This window comes from Bemisia tabaci, chromosome 10 (genome assembly GCF_918797505.1).
Source record: "Bemisia tabaci chromosome 10, PGI_BMITA_v3".
NCBI lineage: Eukaryota > Metazoa > Arthropoda > Insecta > Hemiptera > Aleyrodidae > Bemisia > Bemisia tabaci.
The window spans coordinates 11,103,051-11,126,852 of record NC_092802.1 but is presented as its reverse complement, the minus strand read 5'-3'; the positions used below and the strand labels follow the sequence as shown (position 1 = coordinate 11,126,852).

Sequence of the window (23,802 nt, the reverse complement as noted above, 5' to 3'; positions counted from 1 at the left end):
ATCGACCACAGTGATCGATCGATCGAACGAACGATTAATAACACCTCTTAACTAATCCAAGAATAATCGAACATCAATAAATCGATTCACTGTCCTGATTCTCACGGACCCATCCGCGCGCCCGGTCGCTTAAAGCAATTGAAGTGCAGTTAAATGAGTGAGAGAATCAAATTTTTACCGTTTCAATGATCGAGAGTCGATGAATCGATTCTCACGCGCTAGATCTAATCCGCTTTTGATCGGCACATCAAGAGTATTACCAGTGAGCTTTCGAAAGAGAGGGTTATCAGTGTGGGTATTAAAAAATAATAAAATCGTCGGGATGAGCAACGATCGGTAAGAAGAAATAAATCTGTCGACGATTGAATCAGTGAGAACGAAAACACACCAACTCGAAAAAATGAAAATAACCAAGACACACACAAAATTGCATACTAGGTGAAGAAGTTAGTTTAAGAAAAAGATTTTTGGTGCCTAAAAGCAAGTATTTAAGGAAACTTTAAATGTTCAAATTGGCACAAATACGGTAACTTCAATGACCCTTCTGAAAATTGTCTGTCCTTAGTGAATAGAAAGCATTTTGGGGGTACCGAGTTGGTGCGTTTCCGTTCTCACTGATTCAATTGAAAAGTAGCACATTAGTTTTTAGATCAACTCTAAAATAGAAGAGTTCTCCAGGATACCACTGGAGGGTCCAGAGGACTAGAATCTAACGTATTTCCCACGCAATAGAGCACCACATAGGTTTTTCTTACAGTATCCGATCGGAATAACGTTTTTCCAGCGGGCAAAGCAAGAGCGCCTTAATTCTTTTGCGTATGCAATTTGGACATCAGTAGATCATAAATAGTTGCATCCACGCGCCTTGCCGCTTCCCGGGTTACTCAAGTGAACCCGTGACTTTTAACACTAACAGCGGGCTGATTGTTGAAATTGGTAGACAAAGCTATAGACAAAGAGGACAAAAAAGATATGGAGGGATAATCCTATTGATAGAAGCGGGTGGTTGCAATGGACAAAGGAGATAGGTAACTAACTAACGGCAACCCTCCAGAGACTCTTTAGTTAGTACATCATTTTTGCCCTCAGTCTACAGACACCACCCATTTCAACCAATAGGATCCTTTTCTATTCGTGCTAGGCATTCTTCGTCTATAGCTTTGTCTGTCAATTTTTTTTAACTTTTATCACTGCTGGCCAATTGTTGAAATTGGTAGACAAAGCTATAGACAAAGAAGACGAAAAGGATATGGAGGGATCCTATTGGTGGAAGTGGGTGGTTGCAATGGACGAAGGAGGTAGGTAATAGACTAACTAACGGCAACCCACGAGAGACCCCATATTTAATCCATCATTTACTCCCCTAGTCTATAAGAGGCACCCGTTTCAACCAATAAGATATCTCTTCATACTCATTATGTCTTCTTTGTCAATAGCTTTGTCCATCAATTTCTACAGTCAGCCCGCAGAGTTTTGTTTTGTTTTCAGACAAAATTGTCTGAAAAATCAGAGGAAAAATATTCAGAATTTTCACAGTGAATTCGGTCTTTATTGAAGGAAATTTGGCAACGCCTGAATTCTCATACGGTGTTATTCCTTAGCACGGCAATACAAAAGACCGAATTTAATGTCGCAATCACACGCTAAATGTGGGAGCTGAATATGGAAGTCATCGGCCCGATGCCTAAATTTTGCGCGTGTCGCGCAAAACTCAGCAACGGTTTTCAGTGACTATCGGATAATGTCGGATTTGTCTGTACTATTCGAATAGATTTGATACACATCTGGATGAAAATAACTCGAATTTGCGAAACTTCGCCTGTTGAGCGATGACTGCTGATTTCCAAATTCAGCTGCCAAATTCAGCTTGTGATTCCGGCATAAGAATTATTAGCATTTTTTTCGTAGTAAGAATCCGGGTAGGTCGGTGAGACAATAGGATGCTCTGACGTCACCAACCAACTTGTTTTCACGAGAATTTGGAGGTTATATTCGGTCCTAATTTTCCGTTTAGGGCGAACTGCCAACGGAAACGAAGCAAGAATGTTGACGGGCGCAGACGAGAAGAGAGCCGGAATTGTCAATGGAGTTGTAGTAATACTCAAGCGGAGCCTTTCATTCATAAATCCGCTTGACTTTGGAAACAATACTCGAGTGCAGACGATGAGGCGCCACCGACCACCGGGACCAAGGGTGAACTCCGCCGTGCTAAGGAAGAACGCCGTATGAGCCTTCAGACGTTGCCAAGTTTCCTACGAAAAAACTCGAATTTACTAAGAAAATTGTGAATGCTTTTGCTCATCATTGTCAGACGATTTCGTACGCAATTTAATCTGAAATATCTGAAAATTTCAAGGGATGTAATGGATGAATGTCTTCGCAAATACACATTTTTATCACGGAAAATTTGGCAACGCTCGAATGTTCATACGGCGTTCTTCCTCAGCATGGCAGAGCTCGCCTCATCTGACTAACGGCGGTTTTCATTTTCTAGGACAAAGATTATCCAGTTATCCTCTCCGTGTTGACATATGGTAGAGTGAATCAAGGACTTCATTACTGAAACATTTTAGCCGAGGTATTCGACGAAATTTCGATATCTGACAGGCTAAGGGTTGAAAGAATATGGCCCTGTTATGATGCTATTTTGAAGGTTTCGCATGGAACAAAATGTTAGGAGTTATCCCCGAAAATTGAGATGTTGTATGTGTGAGGAATTTGCGATTTGACTGTTGATTCTTGTGTAAAAGTTCGCGAGAAACACTATGGTGCCACTGGTTTTTTCTGAAATCAACTCCCAAGCTCAAAAAAAGTTCTCAAGTTGAAGGCGTAATGGAGGGGATATTCCACGCTATCCTGAGAGTCCACCTCTACATCAAGACAAATTCTCCATGCAAAGATAGGGAACAAATACATTAGCAGTGTTGCCGTGTTTTCAGTTAAAGAGTCCCTAAATAAAGTGGCAGCCCTGTCAATGCATTTGCTCCCTATCATTGCATGGTAAGATTGTCTTGATCTAGAGGTGGACTCTCAGGATAGCGTAAGATATCCCCTCCATTTTGGCCTCAACTTGAGAGCTTTCTTTGAGCTTGGGAGTTGATTTCAGAGAGAACCAGTGGCACCATCGTGTTTCTCGCGAACTTTTACATAAGAATCAACAGACAAATCGCGAATTCCTCACACATGCAACATCTACATTTTCCCTGTAAATTTGGTTTTTTTGCAGGAAACTTGGCAACGTCAAGAGCTACATGACCTGATCAAACCTAACCACCAAATTTTCGAGTTGTCTATACTCTCCCTATAAAGGTACTCTACAAATTACAAACAAAATTTTCTGAGAAATTGGTATAGCCAAATATTTGAAAATTTTCCCGAAAATTCGTGATTTACTAACGGAAATTTGGCGACGTCTGAAGGTTCATACGACGTTCTTCCTCAGCACGGCAGTATGGCAATGAAGGATGCCACGTGCCTACCATCTTCCAGAAACCACTTTCCATAGTGGAGTCCGCTCACTGAACACCCCACGGACTGAGAAAATCAAAAGGGTTCCAAAAACCCTGAAAAAAGTGAAACGGAGCCGGCCACGTTCCAGCGAGTCCTTTGACTTAACGTAATGAGCGTAAAGGGCCGCGAGGACAAAACACGACACGTCAATTTGTCCGACCAGACCACCCAGAGCCACAGAGACGCGGCTTACCTATTCGCGGAGCAACGCCAAGTCTCTGGACAACTGGAAAAAAGCCGTATGAGCTTAAGGACGATGCATAATTTCCTCTGCTAAAACCAGAGCCAGGAGACCCTCCACTGGCCTCTTGGCGACAGGTGGAAGCTTTTACTTTCGGGGATTCAACAGTTCCTTAAGCGTCCAGCCCACATACAAACTAGAGGCTTCAAAGAGACTCATCGATTGCCCCGACTTAAACCGCTGGCCAATGAGAGGGCCAGGAAAGGCATCGATGAGTCTCTTTGAAGCCTCTAGTTTGTATGTGGGCTGGACGCTTTATGGACAATTATTGTAAGGAGCAACAGTCATCACCCTGATTTCGGCTGTTGACCTACCCACATGGTCGATGATGAGCTTCGGGTGACGTCATGAGCCAAACAAGTTTCTCAAACTTTGGCCATTTTCGGCTTGTTTGCAAAACGAAACTGCCAACACATTGTTAAACATCAACCATGTAGGTAAGTCAACAGTAGAATGCTGAAGTCCCGAAAGTAAAAGCTTCAACCATGGCCAAGATACTAGTGGAGGGATCTCTGGCTAAAACGCAGATTCTCTGGGAGACTTGCAAATATTTTTACTTCAATAAACTGATTTAGTTGCTCCGTCATCCGATAAAATATCGAACCCTCGGTTCAAATGTAAACAAACACAGAACCTCGTTTAAAAACTTTATTAGCTTGTATTATGAATTTTGTATCATAGATTTACTCTAAACTCTAAATTCTAAATGTAATAAGTTGCAATCTTTTTTCAGTTTTTGAATAATTAAATTTTAATTAATTTTTTATTTTGTTCGATTTATAATTTTATGAAAAAAAACAAGGAGACAAATCCGACATGAATTTGTTGGAAAAGCGTGTCAAAGAACTGAAATGTTGGACACATACCATATTCATGTCATTGATGTTTGTATCAATTGGTAATTTTGCTAAATTTGGGAGGAAATATAGGTTTATGAACGTTGAATGTACTTCAATTACTTCCTAGTAAAAATGCAAAGGATCGCACGGTGAACGCCCTCCAGCGTCCACACGTTGGAGTCAACCCCTTGTTTCTGATTCACGCTCATTCGTGCCCTTTGAACCATGGTGGTAAAAATGCGTCCAAGTGTTTCTCACAGTCGAAAGTTTTCGTAATTAATGAGTCATTGGTCGATTTTATGACCGATCAATGACGAAATGTTAATACATTAACAGCACATGAGGTTATATTAGTTTCTTTAGATTTGAACCAAAAACTCGATATTATATCGAATGACGTAGTCACTAAATCAGTGTATTGGACCGCGTAAAGCAAAAAGGGGCCATGCCATATGAGCTATTGACCGATTCAATCAGACAATTAATTTTACAACAAATAATTTGTTTACAATTGATTTTTCAATTTTTTTTTTCTTTTTTCTGAAAACAGTCGTGCGGATTTTTCCCGCAGTTTCAGTGAATTTCCTGCATAGTATGAAACAAATTACTTAAAATTTAAAAAAAAATGCAATAGTGTATTTCCTTCGGAAAATACACTAAAATATCCGCACAAACGTTTTCTCGCAAAAAATTAAATTTCCCTGTAAAGTTTGGCGATACCTATAATATGCTCTTTTTTGGTGCGTTACTGCGAAATTCATGCCAAAAAGAGGTCATCACTTTCACCCAGAACTAGCAGCCTTTATGAAAATTTCATTGTGAGGAACACGAGAATAAATAAGTATTTATGAAAAGAAAAAAATTTATTCAATACTCTTCCGTCACTAACAATTTTACACATGATTAAAATAAAACAAGATATTCGATACGCTGTAAAGCGAAATACTCGCAATTCCAGTTTTATTTTCAGGTAGTAAAACCGTCGTCTAAAAATTCAAAACATAAAAAAATATATGCGAAGAGATATAAAAGAGTACAACGAGTATCTAAACAACTTAAAAAGATTAACATAATTTAAAATTAGTTAGTAAAAAATATATTGGTATTATTTGAGCAACAGTAATATCAAATTGAATAATGAAACCGTGAGTTTCATTATTAAAAAGTCTCAAGTGTTGAATAAAACCTAAAATTAAATCGATATGATTAGACGTCAAGTTTCATTTGAATATCAAAAAGTACAAAGAATTGACGCCAGAGAGATTTTTATCGATGAGAGGGTAACTTCCTAGAACTTGCTAAGTAAAATCTCACTTCCTGATATTCACACGAAAATCTTTTTTTACATTGGAAGCAATCACGAAGAAGCCTATCGACGCGACATAAGGAATCTCGACAGAACTCTTTGTAGCAACTTTGTGGAATGATAGTGCCAAATCCACACAGTTGCAAAAAAATAGTAGTGTAGATACAAGTATAAAAAAATAATAACAAGCTGAGCAGAACAAATTATAAATTAAATAGTATAGATTAATACAATCATTGCTGCGAGGGATATAGACTTTTTTGCGCCATTATACGTCCAGCTAATTTCCGAGTAGTGTAGATATGATTTGAGCAAAACCATCGATAAAAATCAACATCAACTTAAATATAGGATTCCATTTAAGTTCGGAGAAGTTGACTCGTGCAACATCATATGTTGGCCCTTCGTGAAAAATTTAATGAATAATATTAGTTATTTTCATTTATGTTTGAGAAAAACTTTAATTCATGTCTTGTATATTTTTCTATTTTTAACAGGGAAAACAATTACGACCTCTCGAGCTTGGTAGCAGAAAATTCCGGAGGCTGCACTGCACTGAGGACTGGCCCAACAAGGCCGAAACGCGTCTGCAGTTGCCTTCCTAAATGCACGTAACTAGTGTTGCACCAAACAGCATATCTCTTTGAGGGAAAACTGTGCTCAAATGAGCTTTTTCCCTCAGATCGAGATTTCAGAATTTTAAAGCACGTTGGCAAAAAAAACTCCAACATACTGAAAAACATTTATCGAAAAAAGATAATGAGACACAGGAGAGTTCGGTCAACAGGACACGAGAATACGTCGCTCAAGATTGTGAGAATAAGGGACTTAAAAGTCTTTCATAAGATGTCAGCATGCCCATGAAGGCAAAGAGGCAGTGAAAGTAATGTGAATAGTTTAGAAAATGTCAATTGGAATTGATCACAGAACACGTAGAGAAAGGGAAGGAAAAAATCATGTATTCACAACGGTCAACACTTTCTCATATTTTTGCCTTAAATTTTCAATTTTCATTTTCATTTCAGATTAGTCATTAGGGATCGCTGGATTTTGTACATTTTTCACTTTTTCACTTTTTCACTTTATCACTCCTATCACCCAGCCGTCTTCTATAAAATTAATGACTAGACTTGTAACTGATAGCTCCACTGATTATAGCCAGCCAATCCCGTACAGACTTGTAGTCTCACCACCCGTGACGTCATCAAGTCTATAAAAGCGTGAGCTGTCCAATATTCTTGGTCAATTTCATCCCTGAACCGTGTATACGTTACTGGCGTATAAAGTTCCAAGTGTGACTTCTCTTGTAATTTCATTCAAAATTCAATACAACTCTTTCGGTCCTTTTAAAATCTCTTATTCGTTTGCTTTTCCACAAATCTTTACTCAAAAGACTTCCAAGTCTTCCTTAATGACAACAACTGACAATAATATTGGTTGAGTCAAGTTTGAAGCGCTAGTGGCCAGATAAGGATTTCCTAGTTTTTGCATATATACCGCTCACTGTAAGCTCTTTTTGTCCAATTTCGTCACAGATGAAAGGAAGAAAATTGGGCAAATTCTTCTCACAGCATGAAACGTCTTGAGTGATTGGCAACGCAAGTTCTTTCATCTAATAAAAGAACAACTTAATTTGGGGAAAAGGCTGCAAATAAAGAAAAAGGAATAAACAAAACCCGGGACGTTTCAAAATAATAACAATTTCATTATCAACCGGAAAATAAATTAAAAACAAATTAAAAACAAAAACGAGCCGTCGCTCCGCTGTAATTGCGAGACCGAGACATCTTCATTTCATCTGTGTATCGACAAAATATTGAGCATTAGAGAAAAAATAGAAGTTAATCCCATAATGGAATCAATGCAAAAACGCTGAAATCGTTCTCGGAAGGAGGAATGAGAACCAAAATAGACGGATAGTACTTATTCCACTACATCCGTCTTTGATGATCCAGAAACGGACCCAAGATTACTTAGTTGAGCAATTACCGCTCAAATGTCTAGAGACCTGCATTAATGATACTAGCCTTATCAGTATCGAATCACAGAGCAAAAGAGTTTTGAAAAATGAAAGAATACAGACAATGAGGGAACTTGCTATCCTGCAGGATTTTCGTCTGCAAAATTCCGCACCAAAAGTCCGCACCAAAAGTCTTAGGGTTTTCGGAAGTTTATGACAAGTTTCTTTCTTCATCTTATTTCTTTTTCCGAATCCTGATGAAATCCAAAAATTAGGATTTTGGATGACGGCCAATTTATCAAGCTGTGTTGATTGAACGGGAACCCGAAAAATTCTTAATATAGTTAAATAAATATAGAACTATATATACACCTCCTTAGTTAATAATAACAATAAAATAGAAAAAGTTACCAGCGAAAAATAGAGGAACTATATTGCATAAGTGATTGTCTACGGAAAAAAGGGCCCTACTGTTAGCCCACGGAAGCAATAGTGATTTTTTTCAAGTTGAGTTAAAAGATAGGATTTTGAAATGGTGGCAGATTGTGTCAGTTTGTGTCACTATAGTATCCTGAGCCCGAGGAATGTGAAGCCCCTCCATCATTCATTATAATCATAATGTAATAATGAAAATATGAAGTATCATTTGCCCCCTCCCCCAGATAACTTGGGCTTCAAATATATCCCTACATTTCCTCGCTACACAATGCAAAGTGAAAAAAAAAAGAAGAAAGCAATTTAATAAAATCACAAAATCCACATAATCTTTAATGAAATTTTGCGCCGGAGTAGTCGCAAAGAGTACCTAAAATGAAGTCAGTTTTTCAAAATTCGCTAAAGGAGGCCCCCGCACTCCCGCACCTTTTCCGCGCAGGGAGGGGGTATTCCTCATCCCTCGGAACCCCCCCTCCTATGAGAAGTTGATCTAACTACACCTATGGTAGTGCTCTCTTTCAACTTCGTTGCGCTCCTGAGTTTCGAACTACCAAAAATCTGATTTTTTGTTCCACTATATTTGAAAACACTCCTTATTCCCTATGCTGTGATTGCTCTGTCATCACTTATAAGAGTTTCAGTCTTAAGGCCTCAGGTTTTTTTTCTCCCGCAGACGATCGTACATATTCTAGAAATTGAGCATTTTTGTAAATACGTATGAGGACAAAAATACTTAGAAAATAAGCTCAAAATTTTGCATATGATAGTTCCAAAATTGACTCAGGTACAAGGAAATTTTTAGTCGTGTGCTTCTTACTAAATTTGTACTGGACGAACCAAAGTCTCGGTGAGTAGGGCTACGGCCCAAAATTTCTCTTATATCTGGCCAGCGCTCTCGAAAAGGTCGTCAAAAGGCTGATTTTTATCAGCGCTGTTCCGGGTAAATGTTGCACACCGTCTAAAACTAGCCATAATGAATGAAGCGCGGCGATTCCTCGTCGAGATGTGTTGCACGCGTTTCTTTCCTTCGTAGGAGGAAGTAGTAGTCAGATACCCGCGTGTAGATGAGAAAAGCCCAGCCTGTAACAATGAAAAATCTTTATAAAGCTAACAGATTCAGCTTAGACTCATGATGATGATTGTCATTGCATATGTCGCAGGCAATGGAGATGTTGCATGTGTGAGGAATTTGCGATTTGACTGTTGATTCTTAGGAAAAAGTTCCCGAGAAACACGATGGTGCAACTGGTTTTTTCTGAAATCGACTCCCAGGCTCAAAAAAAGCTCTCAAGTTGAGGCCAAAATGGAGGGGATATCCCACCCTACCCTGAGAGTCCACCTCTTCATCAAAACAAACTCTCCATGCAAAGATAGGGAGCAAGTACATTAGCAGGGTTGCCGTGTTTTCAGTTGTGGAGTCCCCAAATAAATTGGCAGCCCTGTCGATGTATTTGCTCCCTATCTCTGCACGGAGAGTTCGTCTTGATGTAGAGGTGGATTCGCAGGGTAGGGTGGGATATCCCCTCCATTTTGGCCTCAACTTGAGAGCTTTTTTTGAGCTTGGGAGTTGATTTCAGAAAAAACCAGTGGGACCATCGTGTTTCTGGCGAATTTTTACATAAGAATCAATGGTCAAATCGCAAATCCCTCACACATGCAACATCTCCATTAGCAATCGCCGGCAATTTACAAGCCAGTGGTGAATGAATATATAAAATCGTAAAATTCAAAAATAAAAGAACAAGATTAGAGTGCTGATTATGTAATTGCCTACAATGTGAATAGACACTCTTTCATCCTCAAAACATGGCAAAAATACACACATTCAGAAGAGCGTGTGGTGAACTCCGTCCGTGATATTAGTTGGGTTGAGATTGGACAAGCAACTAAACTAACACCGTGACAAAGCGGAGAGTATCACAAAAATTGAAGGCGCTTCAAGCCGAGCTCATACTTTTGAAGACCATAACCCTTAAAAATTGCAAGATGCGCATAATTGCGATTTATTGAAACAACGTGTGAGCCGCTTTCAAATTGCCGGCGATTGCTAATTTCCTGCGACACATATCGACGGTGAAACTACCAAACCACGTATCTCGGTTTGCGACGTCGCAGACTTCCTGTCATACTTTATTTTTTAAATGAAAAGCTACTTAACGTCCAGTCTTGAAAATGTCCGTGATTTTTCCTCTTCGTGCGGAGAAAATACGTATGAGGACAAAAATACTTAGAAAATAAGCTCAAAATTTTGAAAATTCTGTGAAAATTTCAAGGAATGATATTGATTTGGTCTACTTCAAAAAAATAAAATGTGAGCGGAGATTTTTAAACACCGCAAACGAGATACGTGGTTTGGTAGTTTCACCGTCGATATACGGATTCAGCCTGTTCACCTGGAAAAAGGAGGAAAGAAAGGGGGAGAGGGAAGGAACGGAGGAAAAAGGAAGGGAGGACTCTTAGATTTGGTAATTATTCATGACGAACTCGACTAAAACTGCATATTAAATGCTTGAATAATTCGAAAATTTACGGGGAAGCTCGCTGGACCCCCCTTACACCCCCCCCCCCTCAAAGTGTCTAGATCCGCCTAGGAGTCAGTGCACAGATCGTTGATCAACTCTTTTTCATGAATGGAGGAAAAAGATTCTGTTCAGTCTCAGGCAATTTTTTTTCGGTAAAAATTCAGGAAAATGTGAAAAAAACCTTGCCCTAAAACTGAATATTTTAATCTAAGGAGCAGTCCCTCACATTTTTTAAAAAAAAAAACTTCAGTTATTGGCGTCACAGGGTCACAATGATAGATCCATGATTACATAAAATTGATTGCCCTCTCCAGGGTCGACGGTAGTAGAATGTGAAATTTCAAAAATTGCGATTTACATCGGTTTAAATAAGGATACGATGTTTTTTTCTGAAATCTTGTAACGGGTAGGCTGAAATCATGTATACTGTGGTCTTTTTTATCTGAAACACTGCTCTAAATGGATTTCAATGGAGAGAAGTTGTTGCTAGAATGTAAAAAATGTACAAAGCTTTTGGAAATGAAATAATGCGTTGACTTACACATGACTCCAAATACGCCTACACAGGCTCCAACTTTCAACAAGTATGATCGAATTATAGCGACAGCAAACAAAGCTACAAAGCATGATATCAGAAGGCTAGTTCCTGACGTAAGGAGTAGAAATAGAACGGCTATCTGACTTTCCTGAAAAAAAAGAACGAGTGTTATTACCAGGACCCACATTGAAAATTTTACACATCACACATTCAAAAATAGAAAATGTACAAAAGTACACCTTGAAACGTACATTATAAATGTACCTACATTCTTTCGAAACATTCACAGAATCAGAATCAAAGAATAAGTTTTAAATATAGATCTATTTTTCGAATTCTGCTTTGGAAACAGCTGCTTTAAATATTTGAACTCTTCAAAACCTATATTCTCTATGATGTCAGCCTTAGAAGAACTCGGCATAATCATATGTACTGTGCCCACAAAAAAAAAGAAAAAGAAAAAAGTATAGATGAATGTGTATCTTACTGTGCGATGTCGGAAGTTTCCCCGCATGTTATATTTTTTTGAAGGAAAACTGGCCGATATTTTTCACAGCAATTTTCTGTGAATTTTTTTTGCTCATAATATATAAAAATCACATAGAATTGCAAGAGAAAATTTTGATTGACTTTGCATGAAAAATAAAACAAAATTGGTGATTTTTAGATATGGAAACTAAGATACGTATTATTTTTGCAATCTAGCCATATAGGTAGAATTGGAACTGTATACTTCTCGCATAGAAGATTGAGAAATATCCTGCACAGAGATTTTTTTGCGTTTCAGAATTTTTTAAAGTGCGATTTCTGGTAGCAGTCGATGTGCCTCGCTCATTAATTTATCTTAATACTTTTGATTTAGTCTTACCAAGTATGAACCGATTGCTAGGAAGAAACTGGACAGACAGCATGTTCCAAGGAATAAATATACAAGTGATATAATCGTATCTGAAACAGGAAAATGCATAAAGTAATATTTGACTTGAAAAATTGAGTTTCATTGACTCAGAAGTTAAAGAAAAGTCCAAATTTGACTCAGAATCGCTCTACTTTAGGTAGGGGAGAAATGCGTAACTGCCGAATTCGCAACTTGTCGTAAAATGTTTGCCAATTTCTACTTTGGAAGCAGTGCCTGATACAATAATCTTTACAATGATCTCCCTGAAAAAATGTACTGGATGTTTCGGCGTAAGTATGCATTTTGGCTTCTTTTAAAGAGCTGAAGGTATGAATTTATACATACAAATCGTTAATATCTTGGTTTAAAGATAGTTTAAGTAGTTTTCGTTGCGCGAATTGTATACTTGATGAAAATATTAGAACACATGTGACAGACGTCTTCAATGGGCACTTCGTCTAGTGTTACATTTCGTATCCAAAAGCTATAACATCTCCAAAAACAGAATTTCAGGTTTTGTTTTGTCGTGCTAGGAGGTGATGGAGAGCCTAGCATTGAGCCTGAAGGTTGAAAGGCAAGAATGATATATGAACGTTTTCTATGAAACAGATTTATGTGCAGGTGAAAAATATGGGGTGTGCTCGTCAGTTCTCTGGCCGTAAGAGTGAATGAGAATAATAAAGCGCCAGTGACGTCAACGGAGGTGGGTGCCGTCGTTGCGGCTCCTCGTATTGGTCATTAACTCATGAGCCCTGTCCACAACGCTCTCTTGCCATGCCCGCGGCTCATAAATCCAGCATTCAGTTGGCAGATAGTTCTATTTGCTGAAGTTAAAATCCCGCTTTTCCAATTCTTCAAAAGGAATCACGCCCACTTTTACATTGTTTCTTATGCTGCTTTCTAGAGCACACCCCATATTTCTCACCTGCACATAGTTCTGTTTGATAGAGAAACGTCCACACTGCCGTGCAAAGGAAGAACGCCGTATGAACATTCGAGAGTTGCCAAATTTCCTCCGATAAAATGTTTATTTTTGAGGAAAATTGTCGATATTTTTCCTTGAAATTTTCAAGCATTTTAGATGAAACTATAAGCCAAATTACCTGAAAAATTGGAAAAAAAATACGCACAAATATCCTTGAAAATTAGTGATTTATCAAAGAAAATTTGGCAACATCTGAAGGCTCATACGGCGTTTTTCCTTAGCACGGCAGCGTATGTCAAGGCTCCGCGCGCCACGCTGCCGCAAAGGCCGCAAGGATTATGAAAATAATCGTTCAAAGCGCGCCAAAACAGGATACAAATCAACGTGCTCCTATGTCGAGAAATTGCCTACCCTTGCACAGTGGAGGCGAGCATGTGAACATACTGAGGACAATACTCACAACTGAGATTGGGATCCATGAGGTTTTCGTCAGTGGTCTCTGAGGCGTTGATTGGAGTGCCTGGTGAAGTCGCGTTCGCGACGATGGTCTGAATTTTTGCGAGAATGTCTGGATCCACCTTAGCACGGCTGATTTCTACATCGTCTATGAAACCAGTCTCCATGTTGGTAGCGATTGTCGACGTGAGGTAATTGCACGAAAACAAGCGACGGAGATACCACCAAGTTGCCGAGGAGAAGACCTAAGATGTGACAACGAGAGAGTGTAAAAAATTTTCAAAAATCTAGCAGATTAGAATGCACTGGAAAAAAAAGTCTTTTGGATCTAGAGTCCAGACTCTTAAAAACATCGACCAAAAAAAAATACTCTTAATTCAACACTGGAAAAAAAACATTGAAAACACTTAATACTGAGAATAAAAAATGTAAATGAAATTTCAAATTTTAGTATGGATTTTTTTCTCTTAATCCGAAAGGACTTCAAATTCGAAAAAAAACACTAAACCAGTATAAAAATATATGTTTAGATAATGTTCACAAAAAAGTTTAAATCGTTCCTTTTGATCCTACAAAATTTATTTTATATATGATTTTTTATGATAATTGAGCTGTCCTTGTGACAAAAATTACTCATTCGTAATATTATTAAAATAAAACTTACGAACTGCACAACAGCGATGCCAATGACATTATTACGCAGGAGATCCTTTTTTCGAGTGGCTCTCTGCTCAGCCAATGAGGATAGTGACACTAGCCCGCTCAGCACACTCATTTTGGCAAAAAGTCTGATTCCTGAACACATGAAGTAAATTTCAAATTTGACATAATCTTTTTCAAAAAAACCTTCTTTGAGATAAAATCGCATAACTGAGAACGAATTTGAAAAACTCATTCTCATGCTTTTGCAGATTTTCAGTTTCAAAAATGGCCATGTCACTTCCCGGTACTTTTAAGCAGACCCACCATAATTATAAAGTATCTCACAAACTTCATTATTACATTAATCTGAAAACTTTGCGACTTCTTCGAGGTATTTGTAGCCAATTTTTTAGCGTCACACACACAAATGCAAACCTTCAAATGCAACAGGTGGTATTCCCAATGTCACAACCAAACTTCTGAAACTCTTTGACTCCCTTAATTTAAAAATCTAAATTTTTGTATATACACCCATCTTCCAAATTCTTTGTAAAGACGTAATAGCTTAGGATGCTGAATGTCTATAAATAAAATAACTATAACTAACTAACTAATTCCGAGTAACTTCAATAGTATTCTCCAATAGAAAAAAATGTCCGTCTTTTTATTCTCTTTAATCCTTTCTACAAGTTATTACCTCCTTCCGAATTCACCTTTTTCAATTATGTTTCTCATGATAAACCTTTATACGCTCTCTGCAGTAGCTAGCGAATATGGTATCATCTGGTTAATACGTATTTTAAACGAAAATTTTTTACGACTTAAAAGAAACTTACTGGAAATAATTTCAAAATTTTGTCAATAATTTTTTTTTTTTTTAAAAAAAACCTTCGATATATACCTTACCGGTTATCAAAATAAACTATGAGAAAAACAAAATTTGTCTAAAAAACGTGCAAAAATGTCAAAATTTTAGTGTTGTTTTTGATGCGCACGTTTCCTGTCCATTCCATCAGTACTTTCAAATCTTATTAAAGAGAAACGTAAAGTCTATAAGTGTGATGAGATAAGAACGGCAATAAATGTGGACCAACGTCACTATTAAAACTTACCTTTGATGTGTTTTATTGTGAGGGAGGAGGGGGGCACTAGTGGATTTGCCAACCGCAAATAAGTAGTGACAATTATTTTTAAAATTAAATTTCGTTAAAATTAAATTATGTGGCGGATGAATAGAGTGACGTGCACACGCGGTGCATCGCGGACGGTGAATGAAATTAACGAAGTTTGAAACCGAATTGAGCAGCCCTGAGTCGAGGGAGAACTTGCGCTGTCAAGGCAACGAGAATCAATAAAACCGCTGACAGATGGGATGAGCTGATGATATGCAGGGATGAGAGCAGAGTCGATTCAACCGCGCAAGCCGGCAACACTGGAGATTCCCACGTGCGTGCATTCGTCGTCCGCGGTTTTGAATCGCAAAAATATGAGCATTTGCATTTTCTTGAAAAAAAAAAACGCAATGAAAGAGAACAGTGCACTAATATTTTAAGAGTCACGGAACACGAGACGCTTTAGGGGGAGAGAATCTGAGCCGGCGCGGTTCTTTCTTTTTTTCAATTTTTTTTTCAGTAATCACTGCGAAAAAGTGGAATGGTATTATTTTGGAAAAATGAAATACGAACGAAGTTTTTCATAATGAAGTAGATATCCGTGGCGAAAAAGTCGAATGGTATTATTCCGAAAAAATAAAATGGAAACGAAAATTTTCAAATGAAATAGAAATCCGTGGTCTGATAATTTCATCATCAAAATAATAATAGTAAAAATAAAAATACCTTAAATGTTTTATCGTGTAATATGATGTCAACGAGCTTGGTGTCTAGAAACAGAATAATTGAATATGGGATCACTAGTCGGAGTCAAAAGCAGATTTTCTATTTCTCCTTCAATTTTGATTATACTTCAAGCACAACCATAAAACACGAATAGTGGTATCAAAGAACCGTGTGAGTTCAAGAGCCTTATTCTACTGTCATCTCTTGATTTTTCACACCTTAACGGTATTCTTTACGCAAGTGTCTCGGTTCGATAGTGTCGTGAATTTGAGAAAAACTAAAATAACGTTTGCCAAAATGTCAGGAATAGTCGTCTTGTTTTGAAAGAGGAAGTTGTCTTTAAGCGCAGCAAAGTCGAAGTTAAGACCAAGTGTCATTTCGCCTTCAATTTTGATGATACTTCCAGCACATCCATAAAGCACGAATAGTGGTATCAAAGAGCCGTAAGATTTGGGAGCATTGTATTGTCGTTATCTCTTGATTTTTTACATCCATTAATGTTCCATATCTTGTGCATTATTTTAAAGGACGGGTTCTTTTCTTACTTGGTCCTGTTTCCGCAATGCACAATTTTAATATGTGCCTTATTTAAATATTATTTTAAAACTTCTATATACTTCTGTCGAGTTTAGAGTGGCGACGGTTGAACGAATAAACTCCACCAGCTGTGGACTGATTTAAAGGTACTAGTTGTTTACTTATCCTTAAAAGGACTGTTGCTTATCCAAGAAGAGGTAGAATAACGGTCAGTTGGGGTCTATGAAATCGTACTTTTCTAGCAAGTCCAAATATTTCATCACTATTTACAAATATCATGATAATCTTAAGATTATCACTAAAAATCGGCAACACATCCCAACGACCTCCTAGGGGTTTGTTAAATTTGACTCGTTTAGGAGTTTACATTTCGAAAATCTCAGTCATCTTAGAATTTAACATTTTAGTAAGTCTAAGAGTTCAAATCTCTCCTCTTTTTCCGTCGCACATGCAGAAAACGCTGTTGATCTTAGTCAGTGACAGTTTAAACCAGGAAAGATCGTGCAAACATCCACTCTTTGCAGACTGGTTCCTGCGAAAAAGTTATTTTTGAAGAGATATGTTTAAATAAACGATATAAATATGCAATATCGAGGATGATGAGCACGAGTACTATTTATGTTTAAGGTGTAAAGAGAGCTCTCTCGAAGAGAGCAAGTCTATTTTCCAGATGAGCCCTATAACGTTAGTAATGTTATGTGATACAGGGATCATATGGAAAATTGACTTGTTCCATTTTAGAAATAATCCGTTTAGATACAGTCGGTGTCTAAGAGTCCGTGCGCGACTCTTTAGGGCTGCGACGCACAGTAGACCGAGTCAATTAGAGAGGTCGGACATGAAATTTTTGACTATAAATGCAAATTTTGATGTTTATTTCATCACATTTCAAATTTTAAGGGGTGCACTCCGAAGAAAATTTCACGAGAGAACCAATGGATTCACTTTCAGAATCTCAAAGTTGCGTATTAACAGAGTTAAAAGCGTTTGAAGTTTCCAAATTTTGTCCGACCTCTCCTAATGACTCCATCCACTGGGCGACGCACGGTAAAGCGGGTCAACGCAAGAATTTGGATATGAAGTGGAAAATTTAAGGGCAAATCAATTTTTATCCTCGTTGATACAAAACGTAGGAGTTTAAAAGAGGCTCTGTTGGTTTCCTCGCAAAATTTCCCTCACGGTACCGCCCATACAATTTGCAATGAGACTATAGAAACGTCAGAATTTATGATTTTGAAGGGATTTGATCGTGAAAAACACAAAACCGAGGTGTTTACAATGATGCTTTCACCTCGGCTTTGTGTTTTTTACAATCAAGTCCCTTCATTCTTAAATGGTGTTACGGTGATTTGCATTGCCATGTTCAAAAAATTTGCATCTTGGTCAACTATCTCATGTCTGCCTCCTAATGCCACTTCGAGGTGAAATTTTGCTACATTGAAGTGCAGTTACATTCTTTTGGGGGGGGGGGGGGGGGGACGAAGATGACGACGAATTTCGTTCTACTGTGCGTTGCGGACGCAGTGTGAAACAAGGATAAACGAGTGTCGGATCATTTAATCTGGGTCTGGGCGCCCGTCGGGATAATCTACAAATGAGCTGACAGCCTCAGTCGCGCGGCCCTAATTGAAAATGCATCCTTTGCAGTTCGGCGATGGGATTCACGCACCACGCCGAAGAAGAGGAAAAAAATAGTTACATTCAAACGAGAACATATTTCTCAGTGCCAAAATATGCTGTTCGAGTCTTTGAGTGATTGGATCCCAAAGCAAAAAGGAACCAGCGCGATTACAGTGCTATCAAAGTGGTGCAACTGCTTCTTGTCTTAAAAAAATACTTAATATGTGTACAGTATTAAAATTTACACACTTGTTTTCCTTTAAAATGAACAATTTTTTATGGGAAGTAAAAACTATTAGCTACAGGGCCGGATTTACCTACTTGACACCCATGGGCCGCTAGTATTTTGCCGCCCCCTTCTCATTCGTTTTGAAACATCAATGAAAACCATCAAATTAAGGTGCCAGCGGGGGCGGGGTGCATAAGACGCGTTTAATGGTGTTGAACACATTTTTTGGGAAAGCCCCGTCAACACTACTAACAAAAGTTCACGGAACTTTGCGCGAAAATGAAGTTTCGTAAACCTATCTCTGCGTGGACTAGGCCTTCCATTCATAAGAAATGAACGAAAATATTATGAAAGAACAAACATAAATGTGGATTAATGATTTTAAGAAATGAACGAAAATATTATGAAAGAACAAACATAAATGTGGATTAATGATTTTAACTTCCGCCGCCGCGCCGCGCTGACCGCACCGTGTTTGGCGCAATTCGTGAAGTATTCATGCATTCTTGTAGGTGCTATCCGTTTCACGCTGACCGCAATGACTGCATTGTGTTTGTTGCAATGCGTGAAGTATTCGTGCAGTCTTGTAGGCGCTAATATGTGTTACATGCCGATTGCCGCGCCGAGGGCTTCTCCTTTTCACCTCAAGTCCTCGTCATCATTTCTCTCTAGGTAAGTTGCGCCGTTCCAGGCCAAATTGCGTGTTTGGTTTCTCTCTTAACTCGACTAATTAAGGGTGCTGCCTCTTATATCACTGAAAGACGACAAAAGTAGAAATTACTATACTCTCAGAAAATTAGAGATTTCGTCGCCTTTTCTCGTTCGTATTTTTTTTCTAAATCCGAATTTTTTTTATACCTACATTTAAAAAAATTTCAAAATTTGCCGGCCCCTATAGATTTGCCGCCATGGGCCGCGGCCTATGTGGCCACCCCCTTAATCCGGCCCTAATTTGCTATTCTGGGAAAAATTTTTTAAAAAATTATGACGTAATAACATTTTTACAACACTGTAATCGTGCCGGTTCCTTTTTGCTAAATGCGATCCAATTAGTTCGCTGGGTCTCGAGCAACCGGAATCTGTTATTTTGCCTTCGACAGCAATAACTGATCATGATTCAATCAATGGAGAATTTGCGGGTGTCTGAAGTCTGATGAATAGAGAATTTGCAAGTGTCTGAAATTTGGTAAATTTTATGTGTACGATAAATACTACTGAGCGAATTGAGGCCGAGGATCTCTTTGGTTTCAAAATTGAACAGTTATCAGAAGAATTGAGACTGAAAAACCTAACCGGCTACAATACACGTGTTTAAATGGGGAAATATATGGTGTCAAAAGGTGGCACTTTTTCTCACCTACAAATCAACTTTTCTACAATTTCCCATCCCAGAAAAGAATTATTTAAGAAATTGCGAACTCAGCTCATGGAGCACTCTTAGATTAAGCAATGCAATTTTTTTCGTGCAAATTCGCCATCTCATATTTATGTTTTCCGAATTAAACAACACATATATCCTCCGATATGTGACCAAATGATCGAATCTTCTGCTATAATACATGTGTTTATAAACGGAAATTGCCGCCTGATGACGTCACAAGGTGGTACATTATCTCAGATTTAAATATATTTTTCTTATATTTCCGGTTTCAGAAATTTTTTTTAAAAATTCTGCAAAACTAGGCCCATTAAGCACTCTCAGATGAAGCAATAACATTTTTTCACAACCGAAAAATTCCGAAATTAGACCTAATACCTGACCCCTGACACCGTCTAAAGGCAGATAGGGTTACTTATCACACATGCGCCGAGTTTTAAAAAAACGCAAAAATTCAAATCGCATTATTATAAGGGGGAAAAAAAGTTGGGAGTGGTCTTGAATTCAGCTGGTCATGAATTTTCTCCTTTCAAAAATTCGCAGGCAAGGACAATACCCCATAGACTGACCATATCTAAACATTCGGAACTCATCTGTGAGTGTGTGAGTGCATCAGGTTGTGAGTTTTTACACAGGACCTTATGGGACGAGGTGAATAAGTGAAATTAAGAGTAATATGAGATGACTGGTGACCTTAAGTGGATTGCATTTTGCAAAAAGGAACCACTAGCATTGCAATGTTGCTAAGATTGTGCAACTTCTTTTGTCTTGGAGGAAAAACCCGATTATCCATTAATAGTTTCTATTTTACTCGCTAAAAACTGTAAATGAGCCAGTTCGGCTGAATTTTTTTATTACATATTATGAAAGTCCTTGGTGAAATGAGTATACAGAATTTTTTTCAGATTTTTTTGAGCCCTCTGGCTCTGAGAAATCTTACTTCAAAAACGCCAAAAATTGAAGGTCTCTGAAACGCTGTTTGAATCGCGCGGGCTGAGAGCTGACGTCACACTTTAGGTGGTGACGACCCTTGGTTTATTCCGAGTTAGTCCGAACAATAGACCGTATTCGATAACGGTTCGATGTATCGTTTGGTTCAAAACAATGGAACATAACCTCAAACCAAACTCCAAGGATATTAATTGGAAAAGCTGAAAATGAGAAATTTCCTGACAATTTCACTTTGCATTGGCATTTGGTACTCAAAAGAATAAAAAATCTGTTTCAAAAGATCCGTTCTCACAGATTTCTGAATTTACTTTTGAGGCTATGTTTATGTTTTGAACCAATCGATATCGATACAATCTCACCCGTTTGATGTATCGAATACGATCTATATGGCTGCTGCCCGGTTTGTTTATTTAGCGAAAGGTTCTAGCTGTATATTGTGATTATGTGATTTAGTGGTAAAATTTGACGAGAAATTTGTTGAAACATTTGGTTTCGTCCGAAATTAACTCTTTCTTGATGAAAAAAGGCGTTAAAGTTCGCGAAATTTATTCACCGGGCGACCGCGAGTGAGCATCGGCTATCGGAAACGACGGGCTCGTAAACAAACGAAGATTGATAACAGGAAGGATCCAAACAACTCGGAATCTTTTAATTTTCTTTACCTTTAAACCATTTCTGACTTCTACAAAGCATCTGACAATCAGTTTCATCGCATTTTACAACCTGGAGCTAGAGTCTATCGGCTCATTGTGATGTGTATTCAGAGCATTCTGAAACAGAAAGTCAGTTCTCACAAGTTCACACCGACATTCTTTTCTGATGGTTCTTCAAATTAACTGTTCAGAAGTAAATTAGAGACTACAGTAACTTAATCCACTCCTGCCCTTTCCTTCAGTGTTTGTTCGTGTCTGTTCTTTATGCGTTACCACTCTAGTGCATACACCGGTAATGTAGGTTAGATAGGTATAATCGCATATTTTCTACTAGCAGTACCTTCTCTTAAGCGTTCTAATTTAGCAAAGAAATTCCACCAGTTGCAGAAAATTGTGTGCGTAATGAATAAGTGAATATGAATACCTCCTTTTGGTGACTCAAAGTGTCTCAGATCCGTCTCAAGGAGGTTTTGCATGTAGGTGCATGATCAGTTTTGCCAGATGAAATTACTGCCCTAGCAGCTTCAAATTTATACTTTGATCTCTGATTCACTAATAAATGACACTTTATGGTGTCATTTATATTTAATCAGTTCAAAGCTAATTCGACAATTAATCATCAAAGGTCCGATTGAGGAAGAAATTTTCCGGTGAGTGCCACGGCTGAATCAACATTCCAACTAGACTTGCGAAGGTATCAACCCAAACAGATTCCTGAGGAAGTGATACCTATATGGTAAGTGGTAATTCTATTAAGGCTCTTTCATTTCTTAGGTGCGGTGTGCATTAAAAATTTCTAAATCTGCTCATCTGCAGTCATATACTTGAAGAGGAGTACAACATGAAATGTAGGTGAAGTAAAGAAATCGTGGGAATGAGGTAATCCTACAGCTTCTCTCCACTGAGACACGGATGAAGTAATCTGAAAGCCTTAAGCTGGAAGTTGCCAATGATGGAGGTTCCATGGTGTTTTTCCTGCCTTGAAAGGTAAGGTTGTGCTGCAGGCCTTAAGCACTATGGAAAATTTGAAATATTGTGATTTTAAACGCAGGCTATACTTCATCTAAGAATATGGAAATCGGTCTCAAGTGCTTTCTCAGATAATTTTCAGAGTTTTTATTTTCATATTTAAGAGACAATTATGAGATGATTGTCCTACTGTTCCTGGTATTTCTGCTTGAGAGTCAACTAGTTCACTTGATGCATTCACTTTCCTTTCAAAGAATGAAATATTAGAGGTGACTCTCAAACACTGCAACCGAGAAAGGGCCTTTTTGCATCCAGTGCCTCAATTACGTATTGACTACGGTGTTCAAAACTTCTACTTTAAGTTTAGATTTTAAATGGAAAACAAGTCGACTTACTGCTCTACATATTCACAAAACTTTCTGCACGTAGAAGATATAAATATCGCACACATTTCAGAAATTTTGTCGAATAATTTTTCCATTAGGACATCAAGAGAAGCAATCAGACTAAAACTTAGTGAATCTAGGTAAGTACTTTCTCAGATTAGCCATGCCACTACTTTTCCTCGCTTTTTCATTAATCATTATCCACAAAGTTAAACATACTTAATGTAAATGTTACACTTAACTTGTGTGTTTAACCTGATAGTACCTCCGTAATTATAATTATCTTACCTGTTAAAGTGTATGATGCAATGAAAAAAATTTCACTTCGAGACAGATGATCATTTCCTGGTTGATACCTTCGCAAGTCTAGTTGGAATGTTGATTCAGCCGTGGCACTCACCGGAAAATTTCTTCCTCAATCGGACCTTTGATGATTAATTGTCGAATTAGCTTTGAACTGATTAAATATAAATGACACCATAAAGTGTCATTTATTAGTGAATCAGAGATCAAAGTATAAATTTGAAGCTGCTAGGGCAGTAATTTCATCTGGCAAAACTGATCATGCACCTACATGCAAAACCTCCTTGAGACGGATCTGAGACACTTTGAGTCACCAAAAGGAGGTATTCATATTCACTTATTCATTACGCACACAATTTTCTGCAACTGGTGGAATTTCTTTGCTAAATTAGAACGCTTAAGAGAAGGTACTGCTAGTAGAAAATATGCGATTATACCTATCTAACCTACATTACCGGTGTATGCACTAGAGTGGTAACGCATAAAGAACAGACACGAACAAACACTGAAGGAAAGGGCAGGAGTGGATTAAGTTACTGTAGTCTCTAATTTACTTCTGAACAGTTAATTTGAAGAACCATCAGAAAAGAATGTCGGTGTGAACTTGTGAGAACTGACTTTCTGTTTCAGAATGCTCTGAATACACATCACAATGAGCCGATAGAC

At 38.1% G+C, this 23,802-nt stretch overlaps 1 protein-coding gene across 1 annotated transcript; it reads right to left on the bottom strand.

The window, feature by feature from the left end:
• Positions 1 to 5,602: 5,602 nt before the first annotated feature.
• Positions 5,603 to 15,527, bottom strand: LOC140225612 (uncharacterized). The gene is made up of 6 exons (XM_072305102.1): positions 15,385 to 15,527; positions 14,295 to 14,425; positions 13,635 to 13,875; positions 12,220 to 12,299; positions 11,355 to 11,499; positions 5,603 to 9,371 (listed from the first exon to the last, which is right to left on the bottom strand). Exons 2-6 carry the CDS (start codon positions 14,403 to 14,405, stop codon positions 9,256 to 9,258), a joined length of 693 nt encoding a protein of 230 aa, XP_072161203.1. The 5' UTR covers positions 14,406 to 14,425; positions 15,385 to 15,527; the 3' UTR covers positions 5,603 to 9,255.
• Between the last annotated feature and the right edge of the window lie 8,275 nt (positions 15,528 to 23,802).